The 25074-nt window shown below is 55.1% G+C and overlaps 1 protein-coding gene across 5 annotated transcripts in view; it reads left to right on the top strand.

Moving 5' to 3' along the window:
* Window positions 1–24608, top strand: part of LOC142473364 (ICOS ligand-like) — a 49851-nt gene extending 25243 nt beyond the window's left edge. For all 5 annotated transcript variants that reach the window (XM_075580600.1, XM_075580599.1, XM_075580602.1 and 2 more), the window contains 4 exons: window positions 8428–8787; window positions 12428–12718; window positions 17265–17423; window positions 23266–24608. In XM_075580600.1, coding sequence (XP_075436715.1) covers window positions 8428–8787; window positions 12428–12718; window positions 17265–17423; window positions 23266–23318 — 863 coding nt within the window. In that variant the 3' untranslated portion in view covers window positions 23319–24608. The remainder of the gene's footprint in view (window positions 1–8427; window positions 8788–12427; window positions 12719–17264; window positions 17424–23265) is intronic.
* Window positions 24609–25074: the final 466 nt, after the last annotated feature.

Below are 25074 nucleotides of genomic sequence, written 5' to 3'. Positions count from 1 at the left end.
ATGTCACTATCACTATGGGGCGTCCCAGCGAGTCCGCACACTTTGTCCCTATCTGCTGTACAGTAAGGGGGGATGTCACTATCACTATGGGGCGTCCCCGTGACTTCGCACACTGTGTCCCTAGCTGTTATACAGTAAGGGGGGATATCACTATCACTATGGGGCGTCCCCGCGACTCCGCACACTTTGTCCCTATCTGCTGTACAGTAAGGGGGGATGTCACTATCACTATGGGGCGTCCCAGCGAGTCCGCACACTGTGTCCCTATCTGCTGTACAGTAAGGGGAGTTTGTCACTATCACTATGGGGCGTCCTCGCGAGTCCGCACACTGTGTCCCTAGCTGTTATACAGTAAGGGGAGGATGTCACTATCACTATGGGGCGTCCCCGCGAGTCCGCACACTGTGTCCCTAGCTGTTATACAGTAAGGGGAGGATGTCACTATCACTATGGGGCGTCCCCGCGAGTCCGCACACTGTGTCCCTAGCTGTTATTCAGTAAGGGGAGGATGTCACTATCACTATGGGGCGTCCCCGCGAGTCCGCACACTGTGTCCCTATCTGTTAATCAGTAAGGGGAGGATGTCACTATCACTATGGGGCGTCCCCGCGAGTCCGCACACTGTGTCCCTAGCTGTTATTCAGTAAGGGGAGGATGTCACTATCACTATGGGGCGTCCCCGCGAGTCCGCACACTGTGTCCCTAGCTGTTATTCAGTAAGGGGAGGATGTCACTATCACTATGGGGCGTCCCCGCGAGTCCGCACACTGTGTCCCTATCTGCTGTACAGTAAGGGGATGATGTCACTATCACTATGGGGCGTCCCCGCGAGTCCGCACACTTTGTCCCTATCTGCTGTACAGTAAGGGGGATGTCACTATCAATATGGGGCTTCCCCGCGACTCTGCACGCTTTGTCCCTATCTGCTGTACAGTAAGGGGGGATGTCACTATCACTATGGGGCGTCCCCACGACTCCGCACACTGTGTCCCTATCTGCTGTACAGTAAGGGGAGGATGTCACTATCACTATGGGGCGTCCCAGCGAGTCCGCACACTGTGTCCCTATCTGCTGTACAGTAAGGGGGGATGTCACTATCACTATGGGGCGTCCCCACGACTCCGCACACTTTGTCCCTATCTGCTGTACAGTAAGGGGGGATGTCACTATCACTATGGGGCGTCCCCGCGACTCCACACACTGTGTCCCTATCTGCTGTACAGTAAGGGAGGATGTCACTATCACTATGGGGCGTCCCCGCGAGTCCGCACACTTTGTCCCTATCTGCTGTACAGTAAGGGGGGATGTCACTATCAATATGGGGCGTCCCCGCGACTCCGCACGCTTTGTCCCTATCTGCTGTACAGTAAGGGAGGATGTCACTATCACTATGGGGCGTCCCCGCAACTCCGCACACTGTGTCCCTATCTGCTGTACAGTAAGGGGAGGATGTCACTATCACTATGGGGCGTCCCCACGACTCCCCACACTGTGTCCCTATCTGCTGTACAGAAAGGGAGGATGTCACTATCACTATGGGGCGTCCCCGCGACTCCGCACACTTTGTCCCTAGCTGTTATACAGTAAGGGGGTTGATGTCACTATCACTATGGGGCGTCCCCACGACTCCCCACACTGTGTCCCTATCTGCTGTACAGTAAGGGGAGGATGTCACTATCACTATGGGGCGTCCCCACGACTCCCCACACTGTGTCCCTATCTGCTGTACAGTAAGGGGTGATGTCACTATCACTATGGGGCGTCCCCGCGACTCCGCACGCTTTGTCCCTAGCTGTTATACAGTAAGGGGGTTGATGTCACTATCACTATGGGGCTTCCCCGCAACTCCGCACACTGTGTCCCTAGCTGTTATTTAGTAAGGGGGGATGTCACTATCACTATGGGGCGTCCTCGCGACTCCGCACACGTTGTCCCTAGCTGTTATTTAGTAAGGGGGGATGATGTCACTATCACTATGGGGCGTCCTCGCGACTCCGCACACGTTGTCCCTAGCTGTTATTCAGTAAGGGGGGATGTCACTATCACTATGGGGCGTCCCCGCGAGTCCGCACACTGTGTCCCTAGCTGTTATTTAGTAAGGGGGGATGTCACTATCACTATGGGGCGTCCCCGCGAGTCCGCACACGTTGTCCCTAGCTGTTATTCAGTAAGGGGATGATGTCACTATCACTATGGGGCATCCCCGCGAGTCCGCACACGTTGTCCCTATCTGTTATTCAGTAAGGGGTGATGTCACTATCACTATGGGGCGTCCCCGCGACTCCGCACACTGTGTCCCTAGCTGTTATTCAGTAAGGGGGGATGTCACTATCACTATGGGGCGTCCCCGCGAGTCCGCACACTTTGTCCCTAGCTGTTATACAGTAAGGGGTGATGTCACTATCACTATGGGGCGTCCCCGCGACTCAGCACACTGTGTCCCTAGCTGTTATACAGTAAGGGGTGATGTCACTATCACTATGGGGCGTCCCCGCGACTCCGCACACTGTGTCCCTAGCTGTTATTCAGTAAGGGGTGATGTCACTATCACTATGGGGCGTCCCCGCGACTCAGCACACTGTGTCCCTAGCTGTTATACAGTAATGGGGTGATATCACTATCACTATGGGTGTCCCCGCGACTCAGCACACTGTGTCCCTAGCTGTTATACAGTAAGGGGTGATGTCACTATCACTATGGGGCGTCCCCGCAACTCAGCACACGTTGTCCCTAGCTGTTATTCAGTAAGGGGATGATGTCACTATCACTATGGGGCGTCCTCGCGAGTCCGCACACTGTGTCCCTAGCTGTTATACAGTAAGGGGTGATGTCACTATCACTATGGGGCGTCCCCGCGACTCCGCACACTGTGTCCCTAGCTGTTATTCAGTAAGGGGTGATGTCACTATCACTATGGGGCGTCCCCGCGACTCAGCACACTGTGTCCCTAGCTGTTATACAGTAAGGGGTGATGTCACTATCACTATGGGGCGTCCCCGCGACTCAGCACACTGTGTCCCTATCTGCTGTACAGTAAGGGGAGGATGTCACTATCACTATGGGGCGTCCCCGCGACTCAGCACACTGTGTCCCTAGCTGTTATACAGTAAGGGGTGATGTCACTATCACTATGGGGCGTCCCCGCGACTCAGCACACTGTGTCCCTATCTGCTGTACAGTAAGGGGAGGATGTCACTATCACTATGGGGCGTCCCCGCGACACAGCACACTGTGTCCCTAGCTGTTATACAGTAAGGGGTGATGTCACTATCACTATGGGGCGTCCCCGCGACTCAGCACACTGTGTCCCTATCTGCTGTACAGTAAGGGGTGATGTCACTATCACTATGGGGCGTCCCCGCGACTCCGCACACTGTGTCCCTAGCTGTTATTCAGTAAGGGGTGATGTCACTATCACTATGGGGCGTCCCCGCGAGTCCGCACACGTTGTCCCTAGCTGTTATTCAGTAAGGGGTGATGTCACTATCACTATGGGGCGTCCCCGCAACTCAGCACACTGTGTCCCTAGCTGTTATACAGTAAGGGGTGATGTCACTATCACTATGGGGCGTCCCCGCGAGTCCGCACACGTTGTCCCTAGCTGTTATTCAGTAAGGGGGTGATGTCACTATCACTATGGGGCGTCCTCGCGAGTTCGCACACTTTGTCCCTAGCTGTTATACAGTAAGGGGGTGATGTCACTATCACTATGGGGCATCCTCGCGAGTCCGCACACTTTGTCCCTAGCTGTTATACAGTAAGGGGGGATGTCACTATCACTATGAGGCGTCCCCGCGAGTCCGCACACTTTGTCCCTAGCTGTTATACAGTAAGGGGTGATGTCACTATCACTATGGGGTGTCCCCGCGAGTCCGCACACGTTGTCCCTAGCTGTTATACAGTAAGGGGTGATGTCACTATCACTATGGGGTGTCCTCGCGAGTCTGCACACGTTGTCCCTAGCTGTTATTCAGTAAGGGGGTGATGTCACTATCACTATGGGGCGTCCTCGCGAGTTCGCACACTTTGTCCCTAGCTGTTATACAGTAAGGGGGGATGTCACTATCACTATGGGGCGTCCTCGCGTGTTCGCACACTTTGTCCATAGCTGTTATACAGTAAGGGGGGATGTCACTATCACTATGGGGCGTCGCCGCGAGTCCGCACACGTTGTCCCTAGCTGTTATTCAGTAAGGGGGGATGTCACTATCACTAAGGGGCGTCGCCGCGAGTCCGCACACGTTGTCCCTAGCTGTTATACAGTAAGGGGGGATGTCACTATCACTATGGGGCGTCCTCGCGAGTTCGCACACTTTGTCCCTAGCTGTTATACAGTAAGGGGGGATGTCACTATCACTATGGGGCGTCCCCGCGAGTCCGCACACGTTGTCCCTAGCTGTTATTCAGTAAGGGGGGATGTCACTATCACTATGGGGCGTCCCCGCGAGTCCGCACACTTTGTCCCTAGCTGTTATACAGTAAGGGGGGATGTCACTATCACTATGGGGCGTCGCCGCGAGTCCGCACACGTTGTCCCTAGCTGTTATTCAGTAAGGGGGGATGTCACTATCACTATGGGGCGTCCTCGCGAGTTCGCACACTTTGTCCCTAGCTGTTATACAGTAAGGGGGGATGTCACTATCACTAAGGGGCGTCGCCGCGAGTCCGCACACTTTGTCCCTAGCTGTTATACAGTAAGGGGGGATGTCACTATCACTATGGGGCGTCCCCGTGAGTCCGCACACTTTGTCCCTAGCTGTTATACAGTAAGGGGGGATGTCACTATCACTATGGGGCGTCCCCGCAGCACACAACCTACGGTGACTCAGGGAATCTCTTAGGGCCTACAGGGAAGGTCTAACCTCTGCAGGTGGGTCACGGACCCCCTGCACCCACACTACCTCTCCCCTTGCTCCTCCGGTGCCCTCTGACTAGCGTGGCCTTTCCCCCACGCGTCACTTTCCTGCCTCCCGCGAATCCAGCCCTCCCATTCGCTCCCTGGCGTCGGGTGACTTCGCTAAGGCTCCTGGGAGTTGTAGTCACTGACTGAGCCTCTATCTTATTGGCCAGCCGTTCGCGCGCTTGCACCGCGCATGCGCGACCTCTCTCTGCTCTGACAGTGCCCCTTACTATTGCGCAACAACATGGCGGCGCCCTATGCTGTCGGGTCGCCGCGGAACCTTCTAACACTCCTCTGGAGACGCGCTGCGGCAAAGGGAAAGCAACCTAACACATCCCTACACAGATCTGCGTATTGTACACGGAACTCGCAGATCTGCGTATTGTACATGGAATTCACAGATCTGCGTATTGTACACGGAATTCACAGATCTGCGTATTGTACATGGAACTCACAGATCTGCGTATTGTACAAGGAATTCACAGATCTGCATATTGTACACGGAACTCACAGATCTGCGTATTGTACATGGAACTCGCAGATCTGCGTATTGTACACGGAACTCGCAGATCTGCGTATTGTACACGGAACTCGCAGATCTGCGTATTGTACACGGAACTCGCAGATCTGCGTATTGTACACGGAACTCGCAGATCTGCGTATTGTACATGGAACTCGCAGATCTGCGTATTGTACACGGAACTCGCAGATCTGCGTATTGTACATGGAACTCGCAGATCTGCGTATTGTACACGGAACTCGCAGATCTGCGTATTGTACATGGAACTCGCAGATCTGCGTATTGTACATGGAACTCGCAGATCTGCGTATTGTACATGGAACTCGCAGATCTGCGTATTGTACATGGAACTCGCAGATCTGCGTATTGTACATGGAACTCGCAGATCTGCGTATTGTACATGGAACTCGCAGATCTGCGTATTGTACATGGAACTCGCAGATCTGCGTATTGTACACGGAACTCGCAGATCTGCGTATTGTACACGGAACTCGTAGATCTGCGTATTGTACACGGAACTCGCAGATCTGCGTATTGTACACGGAACTCGCAGATCTGCGTATTGTACACGGAACTCGCAGATCTGCGTATTGTACATGGAACTCGCAGATCTGCGTATTGTACACGGAACTCGCAGATCTGCGTATTGTACATGGAACTCGCAGATCTGCGTATTGTACATGGAACTCGCAGATCTGCGTATTGTACATGGAACTCGCAGATCTGCGTATTGTACATGGAACTCGCAGATCTGCGTATTGTACATGGAACTCGCAGATCTGCGTATTGTACATGGAACTCGCAGATCTGCGTATTGTACATGGAACTCGCAGTTCTGCGTATTGTACATGGAACTCGCAGTTCTGCGTATTGTACATGGAACTCGCAGATCTGCGTATTGTACATGGAACTCGCAGATCTGCGTATTGTACATGGAACTCGCAGATCTGCGTATTGTACATGGAACTCGCAGATCTGCGTATTGTACATGGAACTCGCAGATCTGCGTATTGTACATGGAACTCGCAGATCTGCGTATTGTACATGGAACTCGCAGATCTGCGTATTGTACATGGAACTCGCAGATCTGCGTATTGTACATGGAACTCGCAGATCTGCGTATTGTACATGGAACTCGCAGATCTGCGTATTGTACATGGAACTCGCAGATCTGCGTTTCTCAAATATACGCCTATTATCTATCACAGCAAACTGAATTGTTATTTGTCCTCCCCACCCCCCTCTCTCTCTCCCCCTCTCTCTCCCCCCCTCACTCTCTCCCTCCCTCTCACTCTCTTCCCCCTCTCTCACTCCTCCCCCACTCCTCCCCCCTCTCTCACTCCTCCCCCCTCTCTCACTCCTCCCCCCTCTCTCACTCTCTCCCCCCCTCTCACCCTCTCCCCCCCTCTCACTCTTTCCCCCCCTCTCACTCGCTTCCCCCTCTCACCTCCCTCTGCCTCCGCCTACTGGCTCTCTTCCCCCCCACTCTCTCCACATCCCTCCTCCCCACTCACTCTTCCCCCCTCTCTCTCTCTTCCCCCCTCTCTTCTTTCCCCCACCATCCCTCTTACGCCCAATCTCTCTTCACCTCCCCCCTCACTCTCTCCCCCCTTCTCACTCTCTCCCCCCCTCTCACTCTCTTCCCCCTCTCACTCTCTTCCCCCCTCTTCTCCCCCTACTCTCTCTCTCCCCCCACACTCTCTATCCACCTCCCTCCTCCCCACTCACTCTCCCCCCCCTCTCTCTCCCCCCACCATCCCTCTTCCCCCCGATCTCTCTTTACCTCCCCCCTCTCGTCCCCCTTTCCTACACCCCTCTCCCCTCCCTTTTCTCCACCCTTCTTTACCCTTCCCTCTTTCCCCCTCTCTCTCTCCCTCTTCCCCCTACTCTCTTCCCCCCTCTCACTCTCTTCCCCCCTCTCACTCTCTTCCCCCTCTCACTCTCTTCCCCCCTCTCCTCCCTCTCCCTCCCCCTACTCGCTCTCTTCCCCCTCCTCTCTTCCCCCCCCCACTCTCTCTCCACCTCCCTCCTCCCCACTCACTCTTCCCCCCTCTCTTCCTCCCTCTCTTCTTTCCCCCACCATCCCTCTTCCCCCCAATCTCTCTTCACCTCCCCCCTCCCTTTTCTCCACCCCTTTCTTCCCCCTCCCCTCTCTCCCCCTCCCCTCTCTCTCCCCTTTCTTCCCCCTTCCCTCTCTCCCCCCTCTCTCTCTCCCTCTTCCCTCTCTTTTCACCCCTCTCTCTCTCTTCCCCTATCTCTTCTCCCCTCTCTCTATTCCCCCCTCTCACTCTTTTCCCCCTCTCACTCTCTTCCCCCCTCTATCCTCCCTCCCTCTACTCGCTCTCTTCCCCCTCCTCTCTCTTTCCCCCCACTCTCTCTCTTCCCCCCCACTCTCTCCACCTCCCTCCTCCCCACTCACTCTTCCCCCCTTTCTCTCCCCCCTCCCTCTTCCCCCCACCATCCCTCTTCACATCCCCCCTCTCGCCTCCCTTTCCCACACCCCTCTCCCCTCCCTTTTCTCCACCCCTTTCCTCTCCCCCCGTCTCTCCCTCCCTCTTCCCCCTCCCTCTCCCCCCTCTCACTCTCTCCCCCCCTGTCACTCTCTCCCCCCTCTCACTCTCTCCCCCCCTCTCACTCTCTTCCCCCCTCTCCTCCCTCTCCTCTCTCTCCCTCACCATCCCTCTTCCCCCAATCTCTCTTCACCTCCCCCCTCTTGCCCCCGTTTCCCACACCCCTCTCCACTCCATTTTCTCCACCCCTCCCCTCTCTCTCTCCCCTTTCTTCCCCCTTCCCTCTCCCCCCTCTCTTCCCCTATCTCTTCTCCCCTCTCTCTATTCCCCCCTCTCTCTCTCCCCCCCTCTCACTCTCCCCCCCTCTCTCACTCTCTCCCCTCCTCTCACTCTCTCCCCTCCTCTCACTCTCTCCCCTCCTCTCATTCTCTCCCCCTCCTCTCTCTCTCTCTCTTTGCACCCCTCTCCATCCTCTCTCTCTTCTTCCTCCCTCTCAGTGAGGGGGATCAATGCTGGACTTGTTGGCCGGGCTGGGGGTTCGGTGGAGATGCCCTGTGAGCTCTCTCCCCTGGAACGCTATCCCCTGGAACAGCTCCTGGTTTACTGGCAGCATGAGACGGCGGGTGACCCTGTTACAGTCGCCTTCGTGAATTTGGGGCAGTTTAATGCCAGTTACCAGCACCAGAGATACCGAGACCGGGCAAAGCTGAGCCCCGAGGGGCTGATGAATGGGAACTTCTCCCTGCGCCTGTCCCGGCTCGTCTGGGAGGACCAGGGCAAGTACGACTGCATTAAAATATGGCGTCCTGATATCCACCATGTTGTGGGGAAGAGCAGCATGGATCTTGAAGTGGCAGGTAAGACCACAAACCCCACACCAACCAATCAACGAGTCCACCCACAGGGTGAAATAACTAACCCTAACCCCACACCAACCAACCAACGAGTCCACCCATAGGGTGAAATAACCAACCCTAACCCCACACCAACCAACCGAGTCCACCCACAGGGTGAAATAACTAACCCTAACCCCACACCAACCAACCAACGAGTCCACCCACAGGGTGAAATAACTAACCCTAACCCCACACCAACCAACCAACGAGTCCACCCACAGGGTGAAATAACTAACCCCACACCAACCAACCAACGAGTCCACCCACAGGGTGAAATAACTAACCCTAACCCCACACCAACCAACCGAGTCCACCCACAGTGCGAAATAACTAACCCTAACCCCACACCAACCAACCAACGAGTCCATCCACAGGGTGAAATAACCAACCCTAACCCCACATCAACCAACCACGAGTCCACCCACAGGGTGAAATTACCAACCCTAACCCCACACCAACCAACCGAGTCCACCCACAGGGTGAAATAACTAACCCTAACCCCACACCAACCAACCAACGAGTCCATCCACAGGGTGAAATAACTAACCCTAACCCCACATCAACCAACCAACGACTCCATCCACAGGGTGAAATAACTAACCCTAACCCCACACCAACCAACCGAGTCCACCCACAGGGTGAAATAACTAACCCTAACCCCACACCAACCAACCAACGAGTCCATCCACAGGGTGAAATAACTAACCCTAACCCCACACCAACCAACCAACGAGTCCACCCACAGGGTGAAATAATTAACCCTAACCCCACATCAACCAACCAACGAGTCCATCCACAGGGTGAAATAACCAACCCTAACCCCACACCAACCAACCAACCGAGTCCATCCACAGGGTGAAATAACTAACCCTAACCCCACATCAACCAACCAACGACTCCATCCACAGGGTGAAATAACTAACCCTAACCCCACACCAACCAACGAGTCCATCCACAGGGTGAAATAACTAACCCTAACCCCACACCAACCAACCAACCGAGTCTATCCACAGGGTGAAATAACCAAACCTAACCCCACACCAACCAACGAGTCCATCCACAGGGTGAAATAACCAACCCTAACCCCACACAAATCAACCAACGAGTCCACCCACAGGGTGAAATAACCAACCCTAACCCCACACCAACCAACGAGTCCATCCACAGGGTAAAATAACCAACCCTAACCCCACACCAACCAACCAACGAGTCCACCCACAGGGTGAAATAACTAACCCTAACCCCACACCAACCAACGAGTCCATCCACAGGGTGAAATAACTAACCCTAACCCCACACTAACCAACCAACGAGTCCATCCACAGGGTGAAATAACTAACCCTAACCCCACACCAACCAATGAGTCCATCCACAGGGTGAAATAACCAACCAACCAACGAGTCCATCCACAGGGTGAAATAACCAACCCTAACCCCACACCAACCAACGAGTCCACCCACAGGGTGAAATAACTAACCCTAACCCCACACCAACCAACCAACGAGTCCATCCACAGGGTGAAATAACTAACCAAACATCTAACTCGCACAAAATCAACAACTAACCCACCTACAGACCACTAACTAACCAACAAACACAAAACCCCCACTAATCCATCCTCAGAGCCTTTAAATATCTAACTAGCAGTCAAAGGGCCTCTTTGTAACCGATATACAGAACCACTAACTAACGTAAATCCATCCATGAGACCCTTAATGAACCCATCCATATGGCCTCTTGTTACCACACTATCCCAGGCCTCTCCCCCTGGCCTCTTGTTACCACACTATCCCAGGCCTCTCCCCCTGGCCTCTTATTACCACACTATCCCAGGCCTCTCCCCCTGGCCTCTTGTTACCACACTATCCCAGGCCTCTCCCCCTGGCCTCTTATTACCACACTATCCCAGGCCTCTCCCCCTGGCCTCTTGTTACCACACTATCCCAGGCCTCTCCCCCTGGCCTTTTGTTACCACACTATCCCAGGCCTCTCCCCCTGGCCTCTTGTTACCACACTATCCCAGGCCTCTCCCCCTGGCCTCTTGTTACCACACTATCCCAGGCCTCTCCCCCTGGCCTCTTGTTACCACACTATCCCAGGCCTCTCCCCCTGGCCTCTTATTACCACACTATCCCAGGCCTCTCCCCCTGGCCTCTGGTTACCACACTATGCCAGGCCTCTCCCCCTGGCCTCTTGTTACCACACTATCCCAGGCCTCTCCCCCTGGCCTCTTGTTACCACACTATCCCAGGCCTCTCCCCCTGGGCCTCTCCCCCTGGCCTCTTATTACCACACTACCCCAGGCCTCTCCCCCTGGCCTCTTGTTACCACACTATCCCAGGCCTCTCCCCCTGGGCCTCTCCCCCTGGCCTCTTGTTACCACACTATCCCAGGCCTCTCCCCCTGGCCTCTTATTACCACACTATCCCAGGCCTCTCCCCTGGCCTCTTGTTACCACACTATCCCAGGCCTCTCCCCCTGGCCTCTTATTACCACACTATCCCAGGCCTCTCCCCCTGGCCTCTTGTTACCACACTCTCCCCCTGGGCCTCTCCCCCTGGCCTCTTATTACCACACTATCCCAGGCCTCTCCCCCTGGCCTCTTGTTACCACACTATCCCAGGCCTCTCCCCCTGGCCTCTTGTTACCACACTATCCCAGGCCTCTCCCCCTGGCCTCTTATTACCACACTATCCAGGCCTCTCCCCCTGGCCTCTTGTTACCACACTATCCCAGGCCTCTCCCCCTGGGCCTCTCCCCCTGGCCTCTTGTTACCACACTATCCCAGGCCTCTCCCCCTGGGCCTCTCCCCCTGGCCTCTTATTACCACACTATCCCAGGCCTCTCCCCCTGGCCTCTTGTTACCACATTATCCCAGGCCTCTCCCCCTGGGCCTCTCCCCCTGGCCTCTTGTTACCACACTATCCCAGGCCTCTCCCCCTGGCCTCTTGTTACCACACTATCCCAGGCCTCTCCCCCTGGGCCTCTCCCCCTGGCCTCTTGTTACCACACTATCCCAGGCCTCTCCCCCTGGCCTCTTATTACCACACTATCCCAGGCCTCTCCCCCTGGCCTCTTGTTACCACACTATCCCAGGCCTCTCCCCCTGGCCTCTTGTTACCACACTCTCCCCCTGGGCCTCTCCCCCTGGCCTCTTATTACCACACTATCCCAGGCCTCTCCCCCTGGCATCTTGTTACCACACTATCCCAGGCCTCTCCCCCTGGCCTCTTATTACCACACTATCCCAGGCCTCTCCCCCTGGCCTCTTGTTACCACACTATCCCAGGCCTCTCCCCCTGGGCCTCTCCCCCTGGCCTCTTGTTACCACACTATCCCAGGCCTCTCCCCCTGGCCTCTTATTACCACACTATCCCAGGCCTCTCCCCCTGGCCTCTTGTTGCCACACTATCCCAGGCCTCTCCCCCTGGCCTCTTGTTACCACACTCTCCCCCTGGGCCTCTCCCCCTGGCCTCTTATTACCACACTATCCCAGGCCTCTCCCCCTGGCCTCTTGTTACCACACTATCCCAGGCCTCTCCCCCTGGGCCTCTCCCCCTGGCCTCTCGCTGCTCAGGTAACCCGGGCCCTTTCTTTGCAGCGGGATTCAGCTCCCCCGTGGTGACCAGCTCCGTGTCCGGGCCGGTGGAGTACGGTCAGGAGGTGACACTCACCTGCTGGTCACATGGGGGGTTCCCCGAGCCCGAGGTCCTCTGGGTAAACTCCAGTGATGGGGCCCCCCTGAGAGGGGGCCAGGTGCAGAGTGACATCACGCAGCACGGGAACACCTTCAATGTCACCTCCACAATCATCATCAATGTCACCTCCTCATCCTCCGTCACCTGCAACGTGACCAACAGCAAGCTGCAGGACACCGTCACCTCTCTGCTCTGTACGTCACCTCTCTGCTCCGCACGTCACCTCTCTGCTCCGCGCGTCACCTCTCTGCTCCGTACGTCACCTCTCTGCTCCGCATGTCACCTCTCTGCTCCGCCCGTCACCTCTCTGCTCCGCCCGTCACCTCGCTGCTCCGCACGTCACCTCTCTGCTCCGCACGTCACCTCGCTGCTCCGCACGTCACCTCTCTGCTCCACGCGTCACCTCTCTGCTCTGTACGTCACCTCGCTGCTCCGCACGTCACCTCTCTGCTCCGCATGTCACCTCTCTGCTCTGTACGTCACCTCTCTGCTCCGCACGTCACCTCTCTGCTCTGTACGTCACCTCTCTGCTCCGCACGTCACCTCTCTGCTCCGCACATCACCTCTCTGCTCCGCCCGTCACCTCTCTGCTCCGCACGTCACCTCTCTGCTCCGCACGTCACCTCTCTGCTCTGTACGTCACCTCTCTGCTCCGCACGTCACCTCTCTGCTCCGCACGTCACCTCTCTGCTCTGTACGTCACCTCTCTGCTCCGCACGTCACCTCTCTGCTCTGTACGTCACCTCTCTGCTCCACACGTCACCTCTCTGCTCTGTACGTCACCTCTCTGCTCCGCACGTCACCTCTCTGCTCCGCACGTCACCTCTCTGCTCTGTACGTCACCTCTCTGCTCCGCACGTCACCTCTCTGCTCCGCGCGTCACCTCTCTGCTCCGCACGTCACCTCGCTGCTCCGCACGTCACCTCTCTGCTCCGCACGTCACCTCTCTGCTCCGCCCGTCACCTCTCTGCTCTGTACGTCACCTCTCTGCTCTGTACGTCACCTCTCTGCTCCGCGCGTCACCTCGCTGCTCCGCCCGTCACCTCTCTGCTCCGCACGTCACCTCTCTGCTCCGCACGTCACCTCTCTGCTCCGCCCGTCACCTCTCTGCTCCGCCCGTCACCTCTCTGCTCCGCACGTCACCTCTCTGCTCCGCACGTCACCTCTCTGCTCCGCACGTCACCTCTCTGCTCCGCCCGTCACCTCTCTGCTCCGCACGTCACCTCTCTGCTCCGCACGTCACCTCTCTGCTCCGCCCGTCACCTCTCTGCTCCACACGTCACCTCTCTGCTCCGCCCGTCACCTCTCTGCTCCGCACGTCACCTCTCTGCTCCGCACGTCACCTCTCTGCTCCGCCCGTCACCTCTCTGCTCCGCACGTCACCTCTCTGCTCCGCCCGTCACCTCTCTGCTCCACACATCACCTCTCTGCTCCGCACGTCACCTCTCTGCTCCGCACGTCACCTCTCTGCTCCGCCCGTCACCTCTCTGCTCCACACGTCACCTCTCTGCTCCGCACGTCACCTCTCTGCTCCGCACGTCACCTCTCTGCTCCGCACGTCACCTCGCTGCCATCTGTCACCTCTCTGCTCCGCACGTCACCTCTCTGCTCCGCACGTCACCTCGCTGCCCCGCACGTCACCTCGCTGCTCCGCGCGTCGCCTCGCTGCTCCGCACGTCGCCTCTCTGCTCCGCGCCTCGCCGCTCTGCTACGCGCGGCACCTTTCCGTACGTCACCTCTACTCAATGACTGTCACCTTTCTTTCTCTCTCTCCGCTGATTAACAGCTCTCTCTCTCTCTCTCTCTCTCTCTGTCTCTCTCTCTCTCTCTCTCTCTCTCTCTCTCTCTCTCTCTCTCTCTCTCTCTCTCTCTCTCGATACACAGCTGTCTCTCTCTCTCTCTCTGTGTGCTGATACACAGCTGTCTCTGTGCTGATAAACAGCTGTCTCTCTCTCTCTCTCTGTGCTGATACACAGCTGTCTCTCTCTCTCTCTGTGCTGATACACAGCTGTCTCTCTCTCTCTCTGTGCTGATACACAGCTGTCTCTCTCTCTCTCTCTCTCTCTCTCGATACACAGCTGTCTCTCTCTCTCTCTCTCTGTGCTGATACACAGCTGTCTCTCTCTCTCTCTGTGCTGATACACAGCTGTCTCTCTCTCTCTCTCTCTCTCTCTCTCTCTGTGCTGATACACAGCTGTCTCTGTGCTGATACACAGCTGTCTCTCTCTCTCTGTGCTGATACACAGCTGTCTCTCTCTCTCTGTGCTGATACACAGCTGTCTCTCTCTCTCTGTGTGTGCTGATACACAGCTGTCTCTCTCTCTCTCTCTGTGCTGATACACAGCTGTCTGTCTCTCTCTCTGTGCTGATACACAGCTCTCTCTCTCTCTCTCTCTCGATACACAGCTGTCTCTCTCTCTCTCTCTGTGCTGATACACAGCTGTCTCTGTGCTGATAAACAGCTGTCTCTCTCTCTCTCTCTGTGCTGATACACAGCTGTCTCTCTCTCTCTCTCTGTGCTGATACACAGCTGTCTCTCTCTCTCTCTGTGCTGATACACAGCTGTCTCTCTCTCTCTCTCTCTGTGCTGATACACAGCTGTCTCTGTGCTGATAAACAGCTGTCTCTCTCTCTCTCTGTGTGCTGATACACAGCTGTCTCTCTCTCTCTCTGTGCTGATACACAGCTGTCTCTCTCTCTCTCTCTCTGTGCTGATACACAGCTGTCTCTGTGCTGATACACAGCTGTCTCTCTCTCTCTCTGTGCTGATACACAGCTGTCTCTCTCTCTCTGTGTGTGCTGATACACAGCTGTCTCTCTCTCTCTCTCTCTCTGCTGATACACAGCTGTCTCTCTCTCTCTCTCTCTCTCTCTCTCGATACACAGCTGTCTCTCTCTCTCTCTCTGTGTGCTGATACACAGCTGTCTCTGTGCTGATAAACAGCTGTCTCTCTCTCTCTCTCTCTGTGCTGATACACAGCTGTCTCTCTCTCTCTCTGTGCTGATACACAGCTGTCTCTCTCTCTCTCTCTCTCTCTCTGTGCTGATACACAGCTGTCTCTGTGCTGATACACAGCTGTCTCTCTCTCTCTGTGCTGATACACAGCTGTCTCTCTCTCTCTGTGCTGATACACAGCTGTCTCTCTCTCTCTGTGTGTGCTGATACACAGCTGTCTCTCTCTCTCTCTGTGCTGATACACAGCTGTCTGTCTCTCTCTCTGTGCTGATACACAGCTCTCTCTCTCTCTCTCTCGATACACAGCTGTCTCTCTCTCTCTCTCTCTCTCTGTGCTGATACACAGCTGTCTCTGTGCTGATAAACAGCTGTCTCTCTCTCTCTCTCTGTGCTGATACACAGCTGTCTCTCTCTCTCTGTGCTGATACACAGCTGTCTCTCTCTCTCTGTGTGTGCTGATACACAGCTGTCTCTCTCTCTCTCTGTGCTGATACACAACTGTCTGTCTCTCTCTCTGTGCTGATACACAGCTCTCTCTCTCTCTCTCTCTCTCTCGATACACAGCTGTCTCTCTCTCTCTCTCTCTGTGCTGATACACAGCTGTCTCTGTGCTGATAAACAGCTGTCTCTCTCTCTCTCTCTGTGCTGATACACAGCTGTCTCTCTCTCTCTCTCTCTCTGTGCTGATACACAGCTGTCTCTCTCTCTCTCTCTCTCTCTCTCTCTCTCTCTCTCGATACACAGCTGTCTCTCTCTCTCTCTCTGTGTGCTGATACACAGCTGTCTCTGTGCTGATAAACAGCTGTCTCTCTCTCTCTCTCTCTCTGTGCTGATACACAGCTGTCTCTCTCTCTCTCTGTGCTGATACACAGCTGTCTCTCTCTCTCTCTCTCTCTGTGCTGATACACAGCTGTCTCTCTCTCTGTGCTGATACACAGCTGTCTCTCTCTCTCTCTCTCTGTGCTGATACACAGCTGTCTCTGTGCTGATACACAGCTGTCTCTCTCTCTCTCTGTGCTGATACACAGCTGTCTCTCTCTCTCTGTGTGTGCTGATACACAGCTGTCTCTCTCTCTCTCTCTGCTAATACACAGCTGTCTGTCTCTCTCTCTGTGCTGATACACAGCTCTCTCTCTCTCTCTCTCTCTCTCTGTGCTGATACACAGCTGTCTCTCTCTCTGTGCTGATACACAGCTGTCTCTCTCTCTCTCTCTCTGTGCTGATACACAGCTGTCTCTGTGCTGATACACAGCTGTCTCTCTCTCTCTCTGTGCTGATACACAGCTGTCTCTCTCTCTCTGTGTGTGCTGATACACAGCTGTCTCTCTCTCTCTCTCTCTCTATGCTGATACACAGCTGTCTGTCTCTCTCTCTGTGCTGATACACAGCTGTCTCTCTCTCTCTCTGTGCTGATACACAGCTGTCTCTCTCTCTCTGTGCTGATACACAGCTGTCTCTCTCTCTGTGCTGATACACAGCTGTCTCTCTCTCTCTCTCTCTCTGTGCTGATACACAGCTGTCTCTCTCTCTCTGTGCTGATACACAGCTGTCTCTCTCTCTCTGTGCTGATACACAGCTGTCTCTCTCTCTCTGTGCTGATACACAGCTGTCTCTCTCTCTGTGCTGATACACAGCTGTCTCTCTCTCTGTGCTGATACACAGCTGTCTCTCTCTCTCTCTCTCTCTGTGCTGATACACAGCTGTCTCTCTCTCTCTCTCTCTCTGTGCTGATACACAGCTGTCTCTCTCTCTCTGTGCTGATACACAGCTGTCTCTCCCTGCAGACGTCCTGCAGATGAGGTCTCCTGGGGACCCCGGGAACGATGCTCAGCGTCAGGTCCCTAAAGCTGTTCCAGCCACACTTGGAGTCCTAGCGGTTGTGTGTGTCCTAGCGGCTGGAGTCTTGTGGCTGGCTAAGAGCAACCTATGTAAAAAATACAGAGGTGAGATATAGCTCAGGTCCCAGGAGAGGTCACAGGCAGGGAACAGTGACAGAGAGGCAGGGGACAGTGACACAGGCAGGGGACAGTGACAGAGAGGCAGGGGACAGTGACAGAGAGGCAGGGGACAGTGACAGAGAGGCAGGGGACAGTGACAGAGAGGCAGGGGACAGTGACAGAGAGGCAGGGGACAGTGACAGAGAGGCAGGGGACAGTGACAGAGAGGCAGGGGACAGTGACAGAGAGGCAGGGGACAGTGACAGAGAGGCAGGGGACAGTGACAGAGAGGCAGGGGACAGTGACAAAGAGGCAGGGGACAGTGACACAGGCAGGGGACAGTGACAGAGAGGCAGGGGACAGTGACAGAGAGGCAGGGGACAGTGACAGAGAGGCAGGGGACAGTGACAGAGAGGCAGGGGACAGTGACAGAGAGGCAGGGGACAGTGACAGAGAGGCAGGGGACAGTGACAGAGAGGCAGGGGACAGTGACAGAGAGGCAGGGGACAGTGACAGAGAGGCAGGGGACAGTGACAAAGAGGCAGGGGACAGTGACACAGGCAGGGGACAGTGACACAGGCAGGGGACAGTGACAGAGAGGCAGGGGACAGTGACAGAGAGGCAGGGGACAGTGACAGGGAGGCAGGGGACAGTGACAGAGAGGCAGGGGACAGTGACAGAGAGGCAGGGGACAGTGACAGAGAGGCAGGGGACAGTGACAGGGAGGCAGGGGACAGTGACAGAGAGGCAGGGGACAGTGACAGAGAGGCAGGGGCCAGTGACACAGGCAGGGGACAGTGACAGAGATGCAGGGGACAGTGACAGAGATGCAGGGGACAGTGACAGGGAGGCAGGGGACAGTGACAGAGAGGCAGGGGACAGTGACAGAGAGGCAGGGGACAGTGACATGGAGGCAGGGAACAGTGACAGAGAGGCAGGGGATAGTGACACAGGCAGGGGATAGTGACAGAGAGGGAGGCGGCAGTGACAGAGAGGCAGGGGACAGTGACAGAGAGGCAGGGGACAGTGACAGAGAGGCAGGGGACAGTGACAGAGAGGCAGGGGACAGTGACAGAGAGGCAGGGGACAGTGACAGAGAGGCAGGGGACAGTGACAGAGAGGCAGGGGTCAGTGACACAGCCAGGGGACAGTGACAGGGAGGCAGGGGGCAGTGACAGAGAGGCAGGGGACAGTGACAGAGAGGCAGAGGACAGTGACAGAGAGACAGGGGACAGTGACAGAGAGGCAGGGGACAGTGACAGAGAGGCAGGGGACAGTGACAGAGAGGCAGGGGACAGTGACACAGGCAGGGGACAGTGACAGAGAGGCAGGGGACAGTGACACAGGTAGGGGACAGTGACAGAGAGGCAGGGGACAGTGACACAGCCAAGGGACCGTGACACAGGCAGGGGACAGTGACAGAGAGGCAGGGGACAGTGACACAGGCAGGGGACAGTGACACAGGCAGGGAACACGGGCAGGGGACAGTGACAGGGAGGGAACACGGGCAGGGGACAGTGACAGGGAGGGAACACGGGCAGGGGACAGTGACAGGGAAGGAACACGGGCAGGGGACAGTGACAGGGAGGGAACACGGGCAGGGGACAGTGACAGGGAGGGAACACGGGCAGGGGACAGTGACAGGGAGGGAACACGGGCAGGGGACAGTGACAGGGAGGGAACACGGGCAGGGGACAGTGACAGGGAGGGAACACGGGCAGGGGACAGTATTGTATTGTACGTCTTTATTTATATAGCGCCAAAAGTGTACTCGGCGCTTCACAAAGAATACAGTACAGGGAATTTTAAAAATACAATAAGTGCAGCAAAATCAGACAATAGGAAAGGAAATACTATACAAAAAAACACTAGATGGCGCTCATACACTCTAAAAAACACACAACTTAAACCATGCAGTGATATATAGTGACTAGTGATATCAAAAATAAATCAAAAATAAAGTGCATGAAGTGATAAATAGATACTCAAACCCTTAAGGACTGTTTCACGGTCCGCAAAGTAACAGGAAAAGGAATCAGGGGAGCGTCAGTGCCTAAGGAAAAAATGTGATACTCGCATAGTGCAATATGTTAACAATACACATACACAGGCAGAGCTCTCATAAGAGCACAGTGAGGCTAGATATTAATGATCACTAAGTATCAGAAATATTAGCTGTGTATGGGCATCTCTAATGACCCATACACACAGGAACATAAATAGGAGGTAGAAATCCAAAAGAGAGACACCAATCCAATACTTAAAAAATGTAGATATTTATCCAGCATTGATAAAAATTGGAGGCTTACAGGATTCCGGAAAGGTAACAGCAAGTTTGTACACATGAAGGTTCACTCGAGTCGCGTTCTCGGGATCTCTGCACGATGCTGCTTCCTCATCCGGTTTCCGACCTGCGCTGCTTCAGGGGGCCGATACGTCACTTCCGGGTTCTTCAACTCGTATTGCGGACGCCACCGGAACTCCACAGCAGGCTCTCTCCCTCTGGATCTCACACGTGGGTGAGATCCCGAGAACGCGACTCGAGTGAACCTTCATGTGTACAAACTTGCTGTTACCTTTCCGGAATCCTGTAAGCCTCCAATTTTTATCAATGCTGGATAAATATCTACATTTTTTAAGTATTGGATTGGTGTCTCTCTTTTGGATTTCTACCTCCTATTTATGTTCCTGTGTGTATGGGTCATTAGAGATGCCCATACACAGCTAATATTTCTGAAACTTAGTGATCATTAATATCTAGCCTCACTGTGCTCTTATGAGAGCTCTGCCTGGGTATGTGTATTGTTAACATATTGCACTATGCGAGTATCACATTTTTTCCTTAGGCACTGACGCTCCCCTGATTCCTTTTCCAATAGGAAAGGAAATCCCTGCCCCGAAGAGCTTACAATCTAAGAGGTTTGAGGGGAAACTTACAGAGACAGCAGGGGAGGGGATAAGTGCTGTGTACACTGGCGACACACTTTATTCGAGCTCGGCTAGTCCCACGAATTCGGGTATACCCGGGTGTATTGAGGTTTGTGACTGTTTTCTGCCCGAGTGCATTGAGGTATTTTCCAGGCAGGGATTGAAGCATTTTATTCCCACTGGCTGCAATACTGCACAGTATATATATATATACTGCATTACAATTCATGAATTTTTGCCATCTGGTAGACACGCGAAGCATTGCAGCCTATTAAATCCTAATCATTATCATATAACAGATCAGCCGCGCGTCAGCCAGGCATGAACCCAGGCTGGGAAGGCAAATGCAACGGGGCTTGTCAGAGGTGAGGAGCGGCGCATTCCAGGTATCTGCCAGGTACATACTGGGTATTTGCTCGAATAAAGTGTGTCGGTGCAGTATGGCAGTGCTTGGCCACAATGGGTGGTACAAGTGACTGAGTGTGGGACAGTAGCCATGAGTGCAGGCTGTTGGGATGCTGGATTTGTGGGGCGAGTTTTAAGGTTAGTCGGTATTAAATGAAAAGGTTAACACCATTTACAGGGGAAGAGGCTTTCAGGGAGGTGTGGGTGAGAAGAGATGGCAGGGAGGCGTGTTTGAGAAGAGATGGCAGGGAGGTGTGGGTGAGAAGAGATGGCAGGGAGGCGTGTTTGAGAAGAGATGGCAGGGAGGTGTGGGTGAGAGGAGATGGCAGGGAGGCGTGGGTGAGAAGAGATGGCAGGGAGGCGTGGGTGAGAGGAGGTGGCAGGGAGGCGTGGGTGAGAAGAGATGGCAGGGAGGCGTGGGGGGAAGAGATGGCAGGGAGGCGTGGGGGGGAAGAGATGGCAGGGAGGCGTGGGTGAGAAGAGATGGCAGGGAGGCGTGGGTGAGAGGAGGTGGCAGGGAGGCGTGGGTGAGAGGAGGTGGCAGGGAGGCGTGGGTGAGAAGAGATGGCAGGGAGGCGTGGGTGAGAAGAGATGTCAGGGAGGCGTGGGTGAGAAGAGATGGCAGGGAGGCGTGGGTGAGAAGAGATGGCAAGGAGGCGTGGGTGAGAAGAGATGGCGGGGAGGCGTGGGTGAGAAGAGATGGCAGGGAGGCATGGGTGAGAAGAGATGGCAGGGAGGCGTGGGTGAGAAGAGATGGCAGGGAGGCGTGGGTGAGAAGAGATGGCAGGGAGGCTTGGGTGAGAAGAGATGGCAGGGAGGCATGGGTGAGAAGAGATGGCAAGGAGGCGTGGGTGAGAAGAGATGGCAGGGAGGCGTGGGTGAGAGGAGGTGGCAGGGAGGCATGGGTGAGAGGAGGTGGCAGGGAGGCGTGGGTGAGAAGAGATGGCAGGGAGGCGTGGGTGAGAGGAGGTGGCAGGGAGGCGTGGGTGAGAGGAGGTGGCAGGGAGGCGTGGGTGAGAAGAGATGGCAGGGAGGCGTGGGTGAGAAGAGATGGCAGGGAGGCGTGGGTGAGAAGAGATGGCAGGGAGGCGTGGGTGAGAAGAGATGGCAGGGAGGCGTGGGTGAGAAGAGATGGCAGGGAGGCGTGGGTGAGAAGAGATGGCAGGGAGGCGTGGGTGAGAAGAGATGGCAGGGAGGCGTGGGTGAGAAGAGATGGCAGGGAGGCGTGGGTGAGAAGAGATGGCAGGGAGGCGTGGGTGAGAATAGATGGCAGGGAGGCGTGGGTGAGAAGAGATGGCAGTGAGGCGTGGGTGAGAGCGAGAGGTAGGGAGGCGTGGGTGAGAAGAGATGGCAGGGAGGCGTGGGTGAGAAGAGATGGCAGGGAGGCGTGGGTGAGAAGAGATGGCAGGGAGGCGTGGGTGAGAAGAGATGGCAGTGAGGCGTGGGTGAGAGCGAGAGGTAGGGAGGCGTGGGTGAGAAGAGATGGCAGGGAGGCGTGGGTGAGAAGAGATGGCAGGGAGGCGTGGGTGAGAAGAGATGGCAGGGAGGCGTGGGTGAGAAGAGATGGCAGGGAGGCGTGGGTGAGAAGAGATGGCAGGGAGGCGTGGGTGAGAAGAGGTGACAGGGAGGCGTGGGTGAGATCAGGTGTGTATGTCTGGGTTCAGGCTATAGGGGGATCCCCAGCAGCGGGAAGGAGGAGATAGAGGGTGTGAATAGAGGATTTGTGGGGGTGTTTTTTATTGAGGGGTAAAGAAGATGGAGATATATGAATAGAGTTGGAGACATGGGGCTGGTAGAAAGAAATGTGTATTTAGAAAAGAAGCGAGGTCGGAGCGCATATAAATAGCAGCAGCAGCAGCATGGCAGCCATAGCTTAGCGCTGAGATGTGGGGTCTGGGATAGAAAATCCCCTCCTTCCCAGCGCTGTCACAGCCAGGATTGAGGGCCCGAGGGGTTCTGTAGCCCCCTTGTTTCCCTCCTGTTGAACTCGACTGTGCCACTTTGAACGGGGCCACTTTGACTCTTGGCCGCTTTCCCTGCTCTGGCTGCTCTTACAAAGTCCTAATAAGTCACCTGGCAGAATTTATTTCAGCCCAACCACCTTAATTAGCACGTGTGAGGCATATTAACACAGGTGGTTTTTTCAACAGGGTCATGCCTAAGTGTCAGTGTCAGTTAATTTAATTAAGACTAAAGACATACGTGAAAACGAGAGGTAACTCTCAATGTATTACTTCCTGGTAACATATTTTATAAATAAATAAATAAGACTACAACTAAAAATACACACAGCACAGGATTGCTCGCAGACAGACAATTCAGATATGTTTCTTACCTAGTTGTAACAGTGACATAGAGGACACCGGCAGGGGACATAGAGGACACCGGCAGGGGACAGAGTGGACACCGGCAGGGGACAGTGACAGGAGGGCCTCTCACATGACATGCTCCCTGTGTGACTGTCCCTTCCTGCACAACTCCGTATCACATTCTAATTTTCTGATTTATTTAACAGGCGTCCAGCAAGAGGAACACGCAGTCACAGCCACGCAGACAAGGGACATGTAACCCCCGGAGTCTGTCCATCCCACTGCTGTGTGACACGGTGACACAAGGGACACGTAACCCCCGGAGTCTGTCCATCCCACTGCTGGGTGACACGGTGACACAAGGAACGTGTGACCTCCGGAGTCTGTCCATCCCACTGCTGTGTGACACGGTGACACAAGGAACGTGTGACCTCCGGAGTCTGTCCATCCCACTGCTGTGTGACACGGTGACACAAGGGACGTGTGACCCCCGGAGTCTGTCCATCACACTGCTGTGTGACACAAGGGACGTGTGACCCCCGGAGTCTGTCCATCCCACTGCTGTGTGACATGGTGACACAAGGGACGTGTGACCCGCGGAGTCTGTCCATCCCACTTCTGTGTTACACGGTGACACAAGGGACACGTAACCCCCGGAGTCAGTCCATCCCACTGCTGTGTGACACGGTGACACAAGGGACGTGTGACCCCCGGAGTCTGTCCATCCCACTGCTGTGTGACACGGTGACACAAGGGACGTGTGACCCCCGGAGTCTGTCCATCCCACTACTGGGTGACACGGTGACACAAGGGACGTGTGACCCCCGGAGTCTGTCCATCCCAATGAGGGTGACAGCGGGGACCAATGACCTGTGACCCCCGGAGTCTGTCCATCCCACTGAGGGTTGACAGCGGGGACCGATGACCTGTGACCGTCACAGTCTGTGTGACGGGAGCCAGAGCCTGCGCTGTCCTGCTGGAGAGAACGGGTGTCCCCTGCTATGGGTGTCACCTCCCCCCCTGCCCCCATGTGGGGACCCAGTGGCTCCTCCAGCAACCCCTTTCATTCCTTGTATCCGATGAGTGCTCTAGAGATGAAGGCACTGCAGGAGTTGGGTTATCCTCCACTGTATGCTATAGTTATGGGGAAGTGGATCGGTGAGAGTCGTAAATCAGTCTCCCTGGATTTCCCCGTGTCATCCCGGAGAGGAAGCGGACACCTTCCCTGACACGCACGCGGTCTGGTACTTCCCCGGAGAGCTTACGCTCTAACTAGTATACAGTGGCGACCAACTTTATTCTAACTCGGCTAGCTCCGCGAATTTCAGATTATCCCGGTTATCTGCGGTTTTGTGTCGTTTTCTCCCGGGGTGTATTGCGTTATTTTCGCGGCTGTGATTTAAGCATTTTATTCCCGCTGGCTGCAATACTGCAATGCCGTGTAAAAAATCATGGGGGCGTTTGCGAGCTGTTGTCTTTGAAGCCGAGAAATTCATGAATTGTAATGCAGTATATACTGTATATATACAGTATATACTGTATAACAACAACCCCTATAACCCCTAACATACACATACAGTACTGTATATGCACATCAATGATACTATAGGCCGTCCCCTGGCGAGATGTGTTTGCAGCAGAGAGAGAACCGCTGCTCTCTCTGCGCAAACATCGGCACATTAAAAATTATTTAAAATACATTTTTATTCATAGTGTAGATGTGCAGGGGGTCTCCGGAGCTGAACCGCGTTGGTTTCAGGTCGGGGGACCCCCTGCTTCCCGAGATACAGGCCCCTTTATGAGGTGCCGGTATCCCTCTGCATTTAAAGGTCCCGATCACGTGACCGCGGCATGTAAACAAAGCAGAGGGATACCAGCACACCATAAAGGGGCCTGTATCTCCGGACCTAAAACCACAGCGGTTCAGCTCCGGAGACCCCCTGCACATCTACAGTATGAATAAAACACATATATAAATAAACACTCGTTCCTTACCTTTGCGGCTATGTGCTATG

This window comes from Ascaphus truei (genome assembly GCF_040206685.1).
Source record: "Ascaphus truei isolate aAscTru1 chromosome 3 unlocalized genomic scaffold, aAscTru1.hap1 SUPER_3_unloc_9, whole genome shotgun sequence".
Classification (NCBI taxonomy): Eukaryota; Metazoa; Chordata; class Amphibia; order Anura; family Ascaphidae; genus Ascaphus; species Ascaphus truei.
The sequence above is the reverse complement of the archived record's forward strand: the minus strand, read 5'-3'. Positions and strand labels throughout refer to the sequence as shown.